General features: G+C 38.2%; 1 protein-coding gene across 1 annotated transcript in view; it reads right to left on the minus strand.

Annotated features, from left to right (window-relative positions):
* LOC309856871 (eukaryotic translation initiation factor 2 subunit 3, X-linked-like) overlaps positions 1-18,884 on the minus strand; it is a 45,620-nt gene that overhangs the window by 17,901 nt on the left and 8,835 nt on the right. The window contains exons 5-6 of the mRNA XM_082718661.1: positions 3,275-3,369; positions 1,442-1,600 (exon numbers count right to left, since the gene is read on the minus strand). Of these exons, the coding sequence (XP_082574787.1) occupies positions 1,442-1,600; positions 3,275-3,369 (254 nt within the window). The remainder of the gene's footprint in view (positions 1-1,441; positions 1,601-3,274; positions 3,370-18,884) is intronic.

The raw sequence follows: 18,884 nt of genomic DNA on the forward strand, positions 1-18,884 counted from the left end.
GAGAGGGAGAGAATGAGCACAGGCAGACAGAATGGCAGGAAGAGGCAGAGGGAGAAGCAGGCTTCCCGCTGAGCTAGGAGCCCGATGTGGGACTCGATCCCAGGACACTGGGATCATGACCTGAGCCGAAGGCAGCTGCTTAACCAACTGAGCCACTCAGGCGTCCCTAGAAAGAGCTTCTTAACAAGTAAAAAAGACAAAGAACCAAGTACCAAAAAGATAAATCATGTCTTGCTCCAAATAAAAACTAAGTTTTAGTGAAAGGGCCACTATGAAGATTAAAAAAATCACTACTGGGTCTAATTCTAGAAACAGATACTCAATGAGAAGAAACAAAGTCAGAATAATTAGAACATAAACCAAGATATAAAAAGATAGTTTCACTCATTTTACTATCATTAGGGTTTTTATTTTATTTTATTAAGATTTTACTTATTTGACAGACAGAGATCGCAAGTTGGCAGAGGCAGGCATAGAGAGGAGGAAGCAGGCTCCCTGCTGAGCAGAGCCCAATGTGGAACCCGATCCCAGGATCCAGGGATCATGACCTGAGCCGAAGGCAGAGGCTTTAACCCACTAAGCCACCCAGGCACCCCAAGTTTTTATTTTTTTATTAGTAGTTTTAAAAAATTTATTTATTCAGTAGGAGGAGAGAGAGAGCACAAGGAGGGGAAGCAGCAGAGGGAGAAGGTGATTCCCCCATGAGCAAGGAGTCCGATGAGGGGCTCGTTCCAGGACCCCAAGATCACGATCTGGGCCAAAGGCAGATGCTTAACTGACTGACCCACCCAGGTTCCCCGGAAAAAGATTTTTTAGAACATATGATTGGTGGTGGTATTGGTAGTAGCATATGTGCTAAAATTTTATTGATATAGGGAAGATTAGCATGGCCCCATATGCAAAGATGAAACCCAAATTCACGAAGTGCTTAATATTTTTATTATTGTAATAAAATGTTATTATATTGCTAAAAATTTTTCTAAAAGATTTATCTGAGAGAGAGAATGAGTGAAAGAGAGCATAAGCAAGCATAGAGAGAGAGAGGCAGATTCTCCACTGAGGAGGGAGCCCAATGTGGGACTCGATCCGAGGACTCTGGGATCATGATGTGAGGAAGATCTGCTTAAATGACTCAGTCACCCAAGGTGCTCCCCCCCAATTTTTTTTAAGTATTTACTTCTCAAAACACCCCCTCTCCCAAGCCAACTGGTAACATTTATAGACTAGAACTTCTTTTCCGGCTGACATGCACTTTAATCAAATTCAGAAAAATTTCACTGCTTCTATCAGATGGCTAAAAGGAATAAAAGTATTAAGTAATGGGCGATAAAGAGGCTTTTAACTCATCAAGTCACTTCGTTTTTGATAATTACATGAAGATTTCTGGGTTAAATGGCTCTCAAAGTAACTCATATGTTTATTTAACATCATAGCATCTTACCTTGCACAAAGGCAAGTATCTGTTCATACTGTTCTTTAGCTTGACTCTCTTTTACCAAATCAATTTTATTTTGCAGAATCAAAATATGTTTCAGTTTCATTATTTCTATGGCAGCCAGATGTTCAGAAGTCTGAGGTTGAGGACAAGATTCATTACCAGCTAAATTGATGATAAAGAATAAAAAACAAAATGAGTCATAAGAATTAGTTGGCATCCAATAAACTTCTGGATGTCTCATTCAAACCAAATTCCTTATACCATTGCCAAGTATCTCTGTGAGGCCCTGTTTACTCTGTTTATTTTTTATTATTTTTTTTAAAGATTTTATTTATTTGACAGAGAGAGATACAGAAAAAGAGGGAACACAAGGAGAGAACTGGGAGAGGGAGCACCAGGCTTCTAGCTAGGCAGGGAGCCCGATATGGGGCTCCATCCCACCACCCTGGGACCTTGATCTGAGCCAAAGGCAAAGATCCAATGACTGAGCTACTCAGGTGACGCTGTGAGACCCTGTTTAAACTTCACAACTGATTTCCGTGGGTTCTCTCCACCTTTTAAACCCTTATCCTAAGTACAGTCCTTGAATTTAACAAATTCGGCTTCTTTCAAAGTCTTCATGGCTTTTACTCAGACATAACATATATCCCTCTGGTTCTATCCAGTTGGGATATTCTGACCCAATCTGGAGCAGTTAAGAAGGAAAGTAGCTTAACGCAGTCTACAAATTATAATTATCCAAGCCTACAGAAGACAACCACAAAGATGGCTCCCAGTAATCCCTATGATCTCATAGTCACACCCTTGTAAAATTCTTCCCTTTAAATACTGGAAAGCCATCCAATAACAAAGAAAATTTCAGAAGTGATGTAATATCACTTCTTGAGTTAGATCACAAGGACTCTGGCTTCCCACTTGGGGAAAAAAACAGGTGAAATGTCATGAGGACAACTAGACAACTTATGGAAAGGTCCACTTGAGGAGAAAGTGACGTCTGAGTGAACTTATTAATGGCACCTCCGTAGAAATTTCCGACACCAAAACTCAGGAGATTTCCCTTGGTTTGTAATATTTTGTGATTTATGTTATAAAAAGTGTTGAGAAAATAACCCTCTGCTTCCAGAGGACAATGGAAATTTCATGGTTGAAACCCTTTTGGACTATGACCTACATGTCTCTCCCTTTGGCTCACCTTAATATGCATCCGTTTCCTATAATAAATTTCAGGTGTTTAGTGTACAGCTTTCAATGAGATAGGAGTCTAATAAACTATCAAAGATGATTCAGGAACTTCCCGACATTCATTTGGTGTCAGAACTAAAGGCAATCTTGGATGGAAACATCTCTTTAACTTTGTATTTGGCCTGAAACTCCATGTAGCCTCTAGTCACAAAACCTCTTGACAGTACACCCAGGGAAGAAAGCAAAACCTTACTTTGAAAACCTCTATGCAGGCCCTATGTCAGCATTTCATATAAGAGTTATATCTAAAAAACCACTATTCAATAACACTACAGACAATCCAGAAACATTAAAAAATAACCTCTTCCAACCTAGCATACTTTTATATGTAAAACTCTAAACAATAGCAAGAAAGCACTGTTCACTTAGAAATGAGTTTTTGGGGGTGAGGGGCATACTACTATAAGAATTGTCACTAGATATTAGCCCCGGGTTCATCTTGCTTGGTATTTTTTCATATTGGCACACATGGATGTTAATTTGGGTGACCTGCTAGTTCTCATTTATGGCCCCTAAAGGCACTAGTACCCTTTAAATATTCCAAATGGGATTGGTTTCAAAGGGATTTGTCAAACCAATTTTGATATTATTTACCTATCAGCAGAAGAGCTGCATCCATTACTGCTGCACCATTCAGCATAGTAGCCATCAAAATATCATGGCCCGGACAGTCAACAAAGGAAACATGTCTAACAATTAAGAAACAATCAGATTTAGAATTAATATTTGAACATTCAAGTCACTGCCTTCCAACAGTTAAATCACTTTGAAAATAATTATTCTTGCTGCAAAGTGGCTTCAAAACCTGATGGTTCCAGAATTTTAAAATGAGATTGCCAGCGGAAATTAAAATGATGAAATGTCATTACAAAGCAGGTGAAACTAGTTACAGATAGAACTTACCCCAAAACAAGGCTCAAATAACCTTAGGAAAACACCCAAAGATAAATATGAAAGTGAGGAAAATGCAGACTTTATATATATAATGTATACTAGAAATATGATACGAAAGCCAAACTTAATGACATATAAGTGTTTATTTGCCTTCCATATATGCTCTTCATGTCCTTCTCATTTTCTAGATGCATCATTTGTTTTTTGTTTTATTTTTTTTAAATTAACATATAATTTATTATTTGCCTCAGGGGTACAGGTCTGTGACTCATCAGGCTCACATATTTCACAGCACTCATATAGCACATACCCTCCCCAATGTCCACCACCCAGCCACCCCATTCCTCTCCCCCTGCCCTCCAGCAACCCTCGGTTTCCTGAGATTAAGAGTCTCTTATGGTTTGTCTCCCTCCCAATCACATCTTGTTTCATTTTTTCCTTCCCTACCCGTCATGCCTCTCAAATGATCTCTCTGATATGAGGAATTTGAGAGGCATCACTTGTTTTTAACTGTTGAGTTTCTGAAAGTTCTTTATGCTCTCTAGTCTCTTATTAGACATATGATTTGCAAAGAGTTGATCCTTAAGAAATGCAGGATTGGTGTGCCAATTCTCCCGCATAGCTGAAAATCTGTGTACAAATTCAGACTCTCCCCCCCAAAATTTTTTTCTTTTAAAGATTTTATTTATTTATTTGACAGACAGAGATCACATATAGGCAGAGAAGCAGGCAGAGAGAAAGGAGGAAGCAGGCTCCCCAATGAGCAGAGAGCCCGATGCGGGGCTCGATCCCAGAACCCTGAGATCATGACCTGAGCCGAAGGCAGAGGCTTTAACCCACTGAGCCACCCAGGCGCCCCCAGACTCTCCCAAAATTTAATAGCCTACTGCTGACTATAAGCTTTACCAGTAACATGAACAGCCAATTAACACAGAGTTTGTACACATCTTATATTCTGTATTTCGACTGTGTTATTAAGAAAATTAAAAGGAAAACACAGTATTGTACTTACTGAAAAAAGTGTGCAAACAGACTCTGGCAATTTATATTCATCTTGTTCAAGAACCAATGTATTATCTATAAGTCATTAGCTTTTCCTTTGATCCTCCTAATAGATCTTTTGCAGAGCAATTATTTATAAGTTTAATGAACTGTAATATTCCAACCTTACTTTTTTATGAATTACACATTAGCATAATATCTAAAAACACCCCTAGTCCTAGGTCTTAAACAATTTTGACTATGTTTCCTTTTAAGAATTTATCTGATCCATTTAAGACTCAAGTGTACGTACATTTTGAGCATGTACTGAAAATGTGAATATACACAAATGTGGAATATAAAGTGTACATTTTTTTTTCTTTTAAGATTTTATTTATTTGACAGAGAGAAATCACAAGTAGATGGAGAGGCAGGCAGAGAGAGAGGGAAGCAGGCTCCCCGCTGAGCAGATAGCCCGATGTGGGACTTGATCCCAGGACCCTGAGATCATGACCTGAGCCCAAGGCAGCGGCTTAACCCACTGAGCCACCCAGGCGCCCCTAAAGTGTACATTTTTGTGTGTGTTTTTTTTTTTTTTTAAAGTAACCTCTATGCCCAGTGTGGGGATCAAACTTATGACCATGAAATCACAAGTTAAATACTCCACTAAATGAGTCAGCCAGGCACCCTGAAGTGTACAGCTTGAATCAAAGGTGTCTGGTTTAAGACTAGACTCTTTTTTTTGGTTTTGTTTTGTTTCTGACTACAGACATTGAACTGCTGTAGGACTATTTATTGAAAAGTCTATATTCCCCTTAATCTTTCTTTGTAAAAAAAAAAATCACTTAGACATATTTGCATGAATCTATTTCTAGGATCTCTAACTGTATTCCACTTATTTAGCCCTCCCTTCACCAGCAATAGATAAATTTGAGCAAAAAATAGCATCTTCACTCTGTTGAGCATTTTAATCTATGACATGGTATATTCATTTACACCTTATTTCTTTCAAAGCTATGCAATTTTCACTTAAGTACCCTTGGTGTTTTACAATTAATTTCACATTTGAGTATTTAATTTTTCTAAGGGATTTAGAGTATTTTAAGTTTCACATATGCATTCATGCATTGCTAGTCAACAGAAATAAAAAAAAATTTTTTTTAAAAGATTTTATTTATTTGACAGAGAGAGAGAGATCACAAGTAGGCAGAGAAGCAGGCAGAGAGCGGGAGAAGCAGGCTCCCTGATGAGCAGAGACCTAATGTGGGGCTCAATCCCAGGATGCCGAGATCATGACCTGAGCCGAAGGCAGAGGCTTTAAGCCAGTGAGCCACCCAGGTGCCCCCAGAAATAAAATTTTTGTTAGGTTAATCTTATATCCTGCTACCTTGGTTAAGTTTTTTTTAGATACCCTCGGAACTTCTGTGCAGGTAAATGGTGTCAAATGCCAATGAGGAAAGTTTTTTTCTTTCCAATGTCTATGTCTTTTATTACATTTTCTTGCCTTACATCACAACTTCTAGTACCACGTATAATAAAAATGGTGAGAGATGGTATCTTTGCATTCACTATTACTGAACTTAAGGTGAAACATTAAGTCTTATCCCATTTTCACATAAGGTTTGTTGTAGCAGTTCTTTATCAAGATGAAGAAATTTGCATTCCTAGTTATCTAGTTGAATTTTTTCCTCATCAATTTATATGAACATAGAATTTTTCTTCTTAGTGTCCTGATAAGGAGAATATCACTGAATACTTTGCAAATACTATATTGGCCTGGCTATCCCCTAAAATGAACACCTATTTTCTCATGCTACTTAAGTCTTTTACATATTTCTCAATTTTATGTGCTAAATGTAAGTAACCTTTGTGCCTATATACATTTAGAATACTAGACTTGTACCCCCCTGCAGGGGGTACAGCAGGCAGAAGGAAAAGCAGGCTCCTCAGTAAGCAAGAAGCCCAATGTGGGACTGGATCCAGGATCCAGGACCATAAGATCATGACTTGAGCTGAAGGCAGATGGTTAATCAACTGAGCCACCCAGATGTCCCCTTTCTCAAGTTTTTCAAATATAAGTTCAACTTACTTATTATCTATGAGACATTCAATCTAAGTAATTCATGCCAGGTGACTTACAACAGTCTGCAATGCTTCAGACATCCATGATCTTATCTCTGTTCTCTTATTTATGTAAGGTGCATATAGTAGTCTCTATTTTGATATTGCCAGGGTCTTGTCTTATACATACAGGATCATTCTTGAAATCAGTAACTTGTGCCTTTAGTCTTCTTTTCTCAGTCTTACTAAAGCTTTTTAAATTTCTAGATCTGTTTGAAAAATCACTTTTTATTTCATTGATTCTCTCCACCATATTTCTGGTTTTATTTGTTTCTTCTCTGCCTGCTTTGAATTAATTTCGCTCTCCTTTTTCTTATATTTTAAGCTGTGAGGTTAATTATAAATTTGAAATTTCACTCTGTTGTAATGTAAGCTTTTGGTGCTATCAATCTCTCTTCCAAAGCATTGCTTAGGAAATACCACAAATTTTGTTATCTTTCATTGTCATTTAGTTCAACCATAGCCAGGGAAATGCAAGTTCACTATAACCTATTAGAACAGCTAAAGTAAGAAATAGCCTTAGGCATCAAAATAATGAAATCTTGCTTTTGCAATGATGTAGATGGAGCAAGAGACTATTATGCTAAGCTAGATAAGTCAATCAGAGAAAGACAAGTATCATATGATTTCACTCACGTGGAACTTAAGAAGCAAAACAGAATGGGGGCGCCTAGGTAGCTCTCTGCTCAGTGGCAAGCCTGCTTCCTCCTCTCTCCCTCTTTGCCTGTCTCTCTGCCTACTTGTGATCTTTGTCAAGTAAAATCTTAAAAAAAAAGAAAAAGAAAGAAAGAAACAAAAGAGAATGTATAAGAGAAGGAAAAGTAAAGTAAGATAAAAACAGAGAAGGAGGGGCACCTGGGTGGTTCAGTCATTAAGCATCTGATTTTGGAACAGGTCATCATCCCAGGGTCTTGGACTGAGTCCCAAACGGATGATGCTCAGCAAGGAATCTGCTTCTCCCTCTCCTTCTGCCCCCTTTTCTGCTCTGTGCCCCCGTCTCCTCCTGCTGTCTCTGTTTCTCTCTCTCTAATAAATAAATAAAATCTTAAGAAAAAAACCAAAAAATAGAGAGGGGAAAAAAAATCACAAGAGACTCAGAACAATAGAGAATAAACAGGGCTGCTGTAGGGGAGGTGGGTAAGGAGATGGGGTAATTGTGTGATGCATTAGCAAGGAGATCATGGGATATAATAAGCAGTGGGTGTTATAAGCAACTGATGAATCAGTGAATTCCACCACTGAAACGAATACTGTATGTTACCCAACTTGAATTTAAATAAAAACCTGGAAGACCTTAAAAAAAAAAAGCCCCAATCACACATATTGATGAGGATAAGAAAGTAGATTTCTTATATACCATTGGTAGAAATATAAAACAGGAGATACTCTAGAAAGATAGGTTAGTATGTTCTAAGAAAACTAAACAAACAAATTACTGTAACTCAGTAATCACTTACCCAGGCATATGTCTCAGAGAAAAGAAAAAGTAGATCTGTGTAAAACCTATACATAACTGTTCTTAGCAGCTTTTTTATTTCACTGCCCCAAACTAGAAGCAACCAAAATTCTATTTTTTTTAAAAGATTTTATTTACTTATTTGACAGAGATCACAAGTAGGCAGAGAGGCAGGCAGAGACAGAAAGGAGGAAGCAGGCTCCCCGCTGAGCAGAAAGTCCAATGTGGGGCACAATCCCAGGACCCTGAGATCATGACCTGAGCGGAAGGCAGAGGCTTAACCCACTGAGCCACCCAGGCACCCCAACAAGCAACCAACATTAAAAGAATATATATATGGGGGCACCTGGGTGGCTCAGTGGGTTAAGCCGCTGCCTTCGGCTCAGGTCATGATCTCAGGGTCCTGGGATCGAGTCCCGCGTCGGGCTCTCTGCGCGGTGGGGAGCCTGTTTCCTCCTCTCTCTCTCTCTCTCTCTGCCTACTTGTGATCTCTCTCTGTCAAATAAATAAATAAAATCTTTGAAAAGAAAAAAAAAAAAAAAAAAAAAAAAAGAATATATATATGTTTATTTAAGTAATGTCTACACCAAGTGAGGCTTGAATTCAGAATCCCAAGATCAGGAGCCATGCATGCTCCACCAAATGAGCCAGCCAGGTACCCTCAAAATGTTTTATAATAGGTGAATGGCTAACATTGCTGCATGCACATGACAGAATACTATTTAGCATTAAAAAAGTATGCTAACTCAACAAAATTGGAAATAGGAAATCAACAGAAATAAACTTATAAAACAAAAAAGGTGGTTCTTTGCACACATCAATAAAAGCAGCCTCTGGCTAAAAAAAAAGGAGTATACAAATGACAAATACCAGAAATGAAAGATGGCCTTTCACAAAGATTCTTATGCATAATTGAAAAAAACTGAATATTATCAACAACTTTATGCCTATCAATTTGATATTCTGAATGAAAGGAACCAACTCCTGGAAAGACACAACCTGACAAAATTCACACAACAAAAAGATAATGCAAACAGGTCTACCTCAATTACAGAAATAAATCAATCATTATTCTTCCAAAACAGAAAGTACCAGAAACAAACAGGCTCACTGTGTTTTCTACCAAACATTTAAGTATGAAACTATTTAATCTGGATATGCAAGGCTGGTTCAACATTTGAAAACAACTAATGTGGGGTGCCTGGGTGGCTCAGTGGTTAGAGCCTTTGCCTTCGGCTCAGGTCATGATCTCAGGGTCCTGTGATTGAGCCCCACATAGGGCTCTCTGCTCCGCGGGGAGCCTGCTTCCCACTCCCACACTCCCGCTCTCTGCCTACTTTTCTGCTGGCTTGTGATCTCTGTCTGTCAAATAAAGTCTTATGTAATTCTTACCATCAACAGGTTAAAGAAGAAAAAAAACATACGATTTTATCAGCAAATACAGAAAAAACATTTAACAGAATCCAACAATTCATTAAAAAACTCTTACCAAACTAGAAATAAAGGATGCCCTTTTCAAATTAACAAGGATTACTTATAAAACCCCACAGTTAACATCATAATTAATGGTGAGAAACAGAATGTTTTTCAACTAAGATTAGGGAAAGATAAAGGTCTCCTCTCACCCTTGCTTTTGAACATAATGGAAGTCCTAGCTAATGCAGTAAGACAAATGAGGAAATGAAAGATCACAATTAAAAATGAAAGAATAAAATCATCTTTACTTGCACATTATACAACCATCTATTTAGGAAATCCAAAGGAAGTAATCAAAGGTCCTGGAACTAGTAAATAACTATAGTATGCTATAGATCTGAGGTTAAGATATAAAAATCAATCATTTTCCTGTATGCCACCAATGAACTAGAATTAGAACTTAAAAAACAAACTATTGATGTTGGGATCTCTAAAAATAAAACATTTAGATAAAAATCTAACAAAATATATACAAAATCAAAAGGAAGAAAATTACAATATTTTGATGAACAAAATCAAAGGACTACATAAATGGACAGTGAGTCCAAGTTCATGGATGGGACAACCCAAATATAAGACATCAGCTCTTTCTAAAACTGTTATAAGATTAAGAGAAATAACAACTCAAATCCCAGTAAATTACTTTATGTGTATCAACAACTTAATTTTCAACTCTTGGGGCGCATGGGTGGCTCAGTGGATTAAGCCGCTGCCTTCGGCTCAGGTCATGATCTCGGTGTCCTGGGATCGAGCCCCGCATCGGGCTCTTTGCTCAGCGGGAGCCTGCTTCTCTCTCTCTCTGCCTGCCTCTCTGCCTACTTGTGATTTCTCTCTGTCAAATAAATAAATAAAATCTTTAAAAAAAAAATTTTTTTTTTCAACTCTTTATGGAGAGGCAATGCACTAAAAACAGCTAATAAAAATCTTCTTTTGTTAAAGAATAACAAAATTACAGCATAATTACAGCATACTATTCTCCTTTAATACTTAAATTTAAAAGCTACAGTAATCAAGATAATGTGGTATTAGCAAATAGACAAATATGTCAATATAACAGAACCCACAGGAAAAGATTAACATATAGATTACTGACATTAGACAAAGGGACCAAGGCAATACAATGAAGCAAAGATAATCTCTCCAACAAATGGTGGATGTGAAAAAAGTGGGACAGCAATATATAAAAAAATGAATGTAGGGGTGCCTGGGTGGCTCAATGGGTTAAGGCCTCTGCCTTCTGCTCAGGGCATGATCCAGGGGTCCTCAGATCCAGCCCCATGTCGGGCTCTCTGCTCAGCAGGGAGCCTGCTTCCTCCTCTCTCTCTGTCTGCCTCTCTGCCTACTTGTGATCTCTGTCAAATAAAAAAAAAATCTAAAAAAAAAAAAACCTAGACATGGATCTAACACTTGGAACAAAAATTAACTCAAAAGATATAATACTAAGCAAAATAAGCAAGTCAGAGAAAGACAAATACTATGTAATTTTACTCATAAGGAGAAAAAGTAAAAGAACGAGACATTTGAAATTCTAGACAACAAACTGATGGTTACTAGAAGGAAAGTAGGTAGTGGGATGGGTTTAAATTAAAAAAAAAAAAAAAAAACTCAAAAGGGATCACAGTTTTTTTTTTTTTTTTTAAGATTTTATTTATTTATTTGACAGACAGAGATCACAAGTAGGCAGAGAGGCCAGCAGAGAGAGAGGGGGAGGCAGGCTCCCTGCTGAGCAGAGAGCCAGATGTGGGGCTTGATCCCAGGACACAGAGATCAAGACCTGAGCCGAAGGCAGAGGCTTAACCCACTGAGCCACCCAGGTGCCCAGGGATCACAGTTCTAAATGTAAAACGTGTAAGTATAAAAATCTAATAGAAATTTTAAAAGGCAAAACTTTGGAGACAACAGAAAGCTCAGTAGTTGCTAGGGGTTAGAGAGGAGTGTTAGTTAACAGGTGAGGATTTTTAGGTTAGTGAAATACTCTGCACCACAGTGTAACTATGAAAACAGGTTTTATAATTTGTGCAAATCCACAGAACATACAACACCAACACTGTATCCTAATAAAATTTTGGACTTTGGATAATGATGATGTGTCAATATTAGATTCACCATTTATAACAGATATACCATTCAGGTTGGGCATGCTAAAAATGGAGGAAGCTATATATGCCAAGGGATGAAGGCATATGACAAATCGCTATACCGTCTATTCAATATTGCTGCAAACCTAAAACCAATCTAGAAGATAAAGTTTACTAAAAACAAGAGAAACGAAAAATAAGCTGCTTACTGACATGCTCAATAACTTCTTGGATGGCTCTCAAAGACCGAGTGAAAAAAAATCAATGTCAAAAGTCAATTTAGAGTACATTGAATTATGTAACATGTCAAAACAAAAAAAATTAATACTAACAGATTAGTGGTTGCTAAGGATTAAAGATTATGCAGGAGAATAGTCAAGACATAAAAAGTCAATAGACTTTTTAAACAGACATCGAGAGAGAGAGCTTTCTGGTGATAGAATAGTTCTATAAAAGGAGGAAGAGGCAGAGGAGTACAGGACAATAATTTTTTATTAGTTTTTTCTAGTGAATCTGATGGGATATATGGGAAGATAGACTGAAGCGGGGAGTGAGCCTCCATCAGCCAGCTAAAGGAAAGTTGAAAAGCAGATGAGCACAAAATTGGAATTTTTAGAAATCTGCTCTGGTGAGGGATGACCCTGCATGATTTCAATTTTAATTTTTTCTTTTTCCTTTTCAACCAATTTCTTAGGTTATCAAATCATTAAGTCTTTTATCATTTTCACCTTTGCAGTTACATTCTGTAACTGTACATTTCTTTGTATGTAGTATCACTTTTATATACATCCAAGCTTTCCTTTCTTTACAATTCTGGGATATAGTTTCTAATACCCAAATTCTACTGTATTGCTCTAATCTGTTCATCTGTCTGATTATATTCTTGTTTTTTCTTAAAGTCTTCAAATTTTCTACTTTACATTCTATCCTTTTACTGAGTTTCATTTTATTTTTCTTTCTTTACAATATTTTTTCTTTTTTTACAATTATGTGATGAAGTTTCTTCTAACAGACCAAAATACACCCACAATCTAGCATATTGCTCTGTTCTGTTCACATGTCTCATTATATTGCCTTTTTTTAATGTAAATTTTTTAAAAATTTCTTTTCAGCATAACAGTATTCAATTGTTTTTGCACCACAACCAGTGCTCCATGGAATACATGCCCTCCTTAATACTCACCACCTGGCTCACCCAAACTCCCACCCCCGCCCCTTCAAAACCCTCAGGTTGTTTTTCAGAGCCCATAGTCTCTCATGGTTCACCTCCCCTTCCAATTTCCCTCAAATCCCTTCTCCTCTCCATCTCCCCATGTCCTCCATATTATTTGTTATCCTCTGCAAATAAGTGAAACCATATGATGACTCTCTCTGCTTGACTTATTTCACTCAGCATAATCTCTTCCAGTCCCGTCCATGTTGACACAAAAGTTGGGTATTCATCCTTTCTGATGGAGGCATAATACTCCATCGTGTATATGAACCACACTCCCTTATCCATTTGTCTGTTGAAGGGCATCTTGGTTCTTTCCACAGTTTGGCAACCGTGGCTATTGCTGCTATAAACATTAGGGTAGAGATGGCCCTTCCTTTCACTACATCTGTATCTTTGGGGTAAATACCCAGGAGTGCAATGGCAGGGTCATAGGGAAGCTCTATTTTTCATTTCTTGAGGAACCTCCACACTGTTCTCCAAAGAGGCTGCACCAACTTGCATTTCCACCAACAGTGTAAGAGGGTTCACCCTCATCCACATCCTCTCCAACACACGTTGTTTCCTGCCTTGCTAATTTTGGCCATTCAATGTGGTTTTCATTTGAATCTCCCTGATGGCTAGTAATGATGAACATTTTTTCATGTGTCTGATAGCCATTTTTATGTCTTCATTGGAGAAGTGTCTGTTCATGTCTTCTGCCCATTTTTTGATATGATTATTTGTTTTGTGTGTGTTGAGTTTGAGGAATTCTTTATAGATGCTGGGTATCAACCTTTTGTCTGTACTGTCATTTACAAATATCTTCTCCCATTCCATAGGTTACCTCTTCATTTTGTTGACTGTTTCCTTTGCTGCGCAGAAGCTTTTGATCTTGACGAAGTCCCAAAAGTTCATTTTTGCTTTTGTTTCCTTGCCTTTGGAGACCTATCTTGAAAGAAGTTGCTGTGGCCGTTATCGAAGAGGTTACTGTCTATGTTCTCCTCTAGGATTCTGATGGATTTCTGTTTCATGTTGAGGTCTTTTATCCATTTTGAGTTTATCTTTGTGTACGTTGTAAAAGAATGGTCGAGTTTCATTCTTCTACATATAACTGTTCAGTTCTCTCAGCAACATTTATTAAAAAGAGACTGTCTTTTCTCCACTGTATATTTTTTCCTGCTTTGTTGAAGATTATTTTACCATAGAGTTGAGGGTCCATATCTGGTCTCTCTAATCTGTTCCACTGGCCTATGTGTCTGTTTTTATGCTAGTACCATGCTGTCTTGGTGATCACAGCTTTGTAGTAAAGCTTGAAATCAGGTAACGTGATGCCGCCAGTTTTCTTTAATCTTTTTTTTTTTTAGATTTTATTTATTTATTTGACAGACAGAGTGAGTGCACAAGCAGTAGCAGCAGCAGGAAGAGGGAGAAGCAGACTCTCTCCTGGGCAGGGACCTACCCATCCCCGCCCATGTGGGACCTGATATCATGTCCTGAGCCAAAGGCAGACAACTTAACCAACTGAGCCACCCAGGTTGCCTATTGCTCTATTCTGTTCACCTGTCTGATTATATTCTCCTTTTTTAAAAAAAAAATTTTTTTTTTTTGTGGTTTCGGGTTTCTCCTGATTTGTTTAGTGTATATTTCTCTGGAGTCATCCTTGACATTTTAGGGCCTTGTTCTCTTATTCATCTATAATTCTCTGGACAGAATGACAAGGTAGAAAAACTCACCTCAAAAGAGAAAACAAGAAACAGTACTGACTGCCAGAGATCTAATCAACATGGACATAAGTATGATGTGGGGACTAGAGTCCAGAATAATGATTATAAAGATACTAGCTGGTCTTGAATAGAGCACAGAAGACACTAAAGAATCCCTTTCTGGAGAAATAAAAGAACTAAAGTCTAACCAGGTTGAAATAAAAAAATGCCATTACTGGTGCACCTGGGTGGCTCAGTCGTTGGGTGGCTACCTTTGGCTCGGGTCACATTCCCAGAGTCTTAGGATAGAGCACTATTTTAGGCTCCCTGCTTGGTGGGAAGCCTGTTTCTTCTTCTGATACTCCCCTTGCTTGTGCTCTCTCTCACTGTCAAATAAATAAATAAAATCTTAAAGAAAAAAAAATATGAGTATTTTTTAAAAAATGCCATTACTGAGACGCAATAAAAAATGGAGTCTCTAACTACTGGGATAAATGAGGAAGAAGAGAGAATCAGAGATACAGAAGACAAAATAATGGAAAATAAAGAACTGAGAAAAGAAAGAGAAGCAACTACTAGATCATGAGGGGAGTATTTGAGAGATAAGTGTTAACATAAAGCAAAACATAATTAAAATTATTGGGATCCCAGAAGGGGAGATTGTAGCTGAGAACTTCTATGATCTGGGCAGATAATCAAGTCCAGGAGGCACAGAAAACCTCCCCTCAAATCAATGCTAATATGTCAATGCCCCAACATAGAATATTGAAGCTTGCAAATTTCAGAAACAAAGACAAAACCCTGAAAGCAGCTCAGGAGACCAGGTCCTGAACTAACAAGGATGGACACAGATGCCTGGCAGCAGACCTGTCCACAAAACCTGTCAGTCCACAAAAAATGACTGGCATTTTATTTTTTTTAAAAGGTTTTATTTATTTAACAGAGAGACAGCACAAGTATGCAAAGAGGCAGACAGAGAGCAAGGAAGAAGCAGGCTTGCTGCCGAGCAGAGAGCCCAATGTGGGGCTCGATCCCATAACCATGGGATCATGACCTGAGCCAAAGGCAGCTACTTAACTGTTAAACACCCAGGTGCCCCAGGACTGGCATTTGAGACTCACTGTTATAAATGGGAAACGTCTGTAGCCAAAGATTCTTGATCCACCAAGGCTATCATTCCAAAGAGAAAGAGGTCCAGAATTGCCACGAAGGAATTTGGGAACACTAGAGCAGCCCTGTAAGAAATACTAGAAGAGATTCTTTAAGTGATGAGAGATACCACCTGAAAAGAACAGAGACAATACAAACAAATAGTAACTTTACAGGTTATACAATGACAATAAATTTCTATCTTTCAATGGTTACTCCAAATGTAAATGAGCTCAATACTCCAATAACAAGGCACATGTTATCAGACTGGATAAAAGAAAAAGAGCCATTGATATGCTGTCTGCAAGAGACTCACTTTATTTTTTATTTTTTAAAAAGGGTCCTTGGCCTTTTTTTATTTTTTAATTAAAGATTTTTATTTATTTATTTGACAGAGAGAGATTACAAGTAGGCAGAGAGGCAGACAGAGAGAGAGAGAGTGGAGGAAGCAGGCTCCCTGCTGAGCAGAGAGCCCGATGCAGGACTTGATCCCAGGACCCTGAGATCATGACCTGAGCCGAAGGCAGCGGGTTAACCCACTGAGCCACCCAGGTGCCCAAGACTCACTTTAGACCCAAAGACATATCCAGGTTCAAAGTGAGAGGGTGAACAACTATTTATAATGTGAATGGATATCAAAAGAAAACTGGGATGGCAATCCTTACGTCAGTAAACTAGATTTTATACCAAAGGCTGTAATAAGAAATGAAGAAGGACACTATATCATAATTAAATAGGCTAACCAATAAGAAGATCTAATGATGGTAAATATTTATGCCTCTCACATGGGAACATGTGAATACATGGGACCAGTGTATAAACCAATTAACAACAAAATTAAAGAAACACAGAGATAATAATACAATAATAGGAGGGGAATTTAACACCCCACTCATGGCAAAGGACAGATCATCTAAGCATAAGATTAATAAGGAAACAAGGGCTTTGAATGACTCACTGGATCAGGTAAACTTAAAAGATATAGTCAAAGTATTTCTTCATAAAGCACCAGAATACACAATCCTCACATGGAACATTCTTCAGAATATGTCACATAGTGGGTCACAAATCAGGTCTCAGCTGGGACCAAAAGACTGGGATCATTCCCAGTTATTTTCAGACCACAATGCTTTGAAACTGGAACTCAATCATAAGAGGAAATTTGGAAAGAACTAAATACATGTACACTAAAGAGCATCATACCAAAGAATGAATGCGTCAGCCAGGAAATTAAAGAAGAATTTAACAAATTCATGGAAACAAACAAAAATGAAAACACAACCATTCAAACCCTTCCCGATACAGCAAAGGCAGTCCTAAGAGGAAACTCTTACTTAAAAGAGTAAACCCACACTTAAAAGAGCTGGAGAAAAAGCAGCACAGAAAGCCTAAACCCAGCAGGAGAAGAGAAATGATCAAGATTAGAGCAGAAATCAAAGAAATAGAAACCAAAAGACGGGAACCTGGGTGGCTCAGTGGGTTAAGCCTCTGCCTTCAGCTCAGGTCATGGTCTCAGGGTCCTGGGATCGAGTCCCACATCGGGCTCTCTGCTAGGCAGGGTGCCTGCTTCCCCTCTCTCTTTCTTCCTGCCTCTCTGCCTGCTTGTGATCTCTCTGTCAAATAAATAAATAAAATCTTTTTTTTTTTTGAAGATTTTATTTATTTATTTGACAGGCAGAGATTACAAGTAAGCTAAGAGGCAGGCAGAGAGAGAGGAGGAAGCAGGCTCCCCGCTGAGCAGAAAGCCTGATTCGGGGCTTGATCCCAGGACCCTGGGATCATGACCTGAGCCGAAGGCAGAGGCTTTAACCCACTGAGCCACGCAGGCACCCCATAAATAAATAAAATCTTAAAAAAAAAGAAGAGAGAAACCAAAAGAACAGTAGAACAAATCAATAATACTAGGAGGTGGTTCTTTGAAAGAATTAATAAGACTGATAAACCCCTGGCCAACTTATCAAAAAGAAAAGAGAAAGGACCTAAATTAATAAAATCATGAATGAAAGAGGTGAAATCACAACCAACACCAAAGAAATACAAACAATTATAAGAACACATTATAAGCAACTATATGAAAGCGAATTAGACAATCTGGAAGAAATGGATGCATTCCTAGAGACATATAAACTACCAAAACTGGGGGCGCCTGGGTGGCTCAGTGGGTTAAGCCGCTGCCTTCGGCTCAGGTCATGATCTCAGGGTCCTGGGATCGAGTCCCGCATCGGGCTCTCTGCTCAGCGGGGAGCCTGCTTCCTCCTCTCTCTCTGCCTGCCTCTCTGCCTACTTGTGATCTCTGTCTGTCAAATAAATAAATAAAATCTTAAAAAAAAAAAAAAATAAAAAAAATAAACTACCAAAACTGAACCAGGAAGAAACAGAAAACAGACTCACTGCCAGCAAGGATATAATGATAAATCAACAATAAAAAATTTTCCACAAACAGGAGTCCAGGGTCAGTTTTCCATAAAATTCTATTAATATTCAAAGAAATCATATCTGGGGTGCCTGTGTGGCTCAGTGGGTTAAGCCTCTGCCTTCAGCTCAGGTCATGATCCCAGGGTCCTGGGATGGAGCCCCTCATTGGGCTCTCTGCTTAGCAGAGAGCCTGCTTCCTCCTCTCTCTCTGCCTACCTGCCTCTATGCCTACTTGTGATTTCTGTCAAATAAATAAATAAGATCCTTAAAAAAGAAAAGAAAAAGAACAAAAAAAAAAATCATATCTATTCATCTGAAGCTGTTTCAAAAATAGAAATGGAAGGAAAACTTCCAAACTCCTTCTATGAGGCCAGAATTATCTTAACCTAAAACCAAAGATCCCACCAAAAAGGAGAATTACAGACCATTTCTGAAGAACATGGATGCCAAGATACTGAACAAGATCCTAGCCAATATGATCCAATAGTATAATAAAAGGATTATTCATCATGACCAAGTGGGATTTATTCCTGGTCTGCAAGTTTGGTTCAACATCTGCAAATCAATCAATGTGATACACTACATTAATTAAAGAAAGGACAAGTACCATATGATCCTTTTGATAGATGCAGAAAAAGCATTTGACAAAGTACAACATTCTTTCTTCATTAAAATTCCTTATAATGTAAGGATACAGGTATATGATAACGTGTGATCAGCACACACCAGTATCATA

Source organism: Mustela nivalis (genome assembly GCF_964662115.1).
Source record: "Mustela nivalis genome assembly, chromosome: Y".
Lineage (NCBI taxonomy): Eukaryota > Metazoa > Chordata > Mammalia > Carnivora > Mustelidae > Mustela > Mustela nivalis.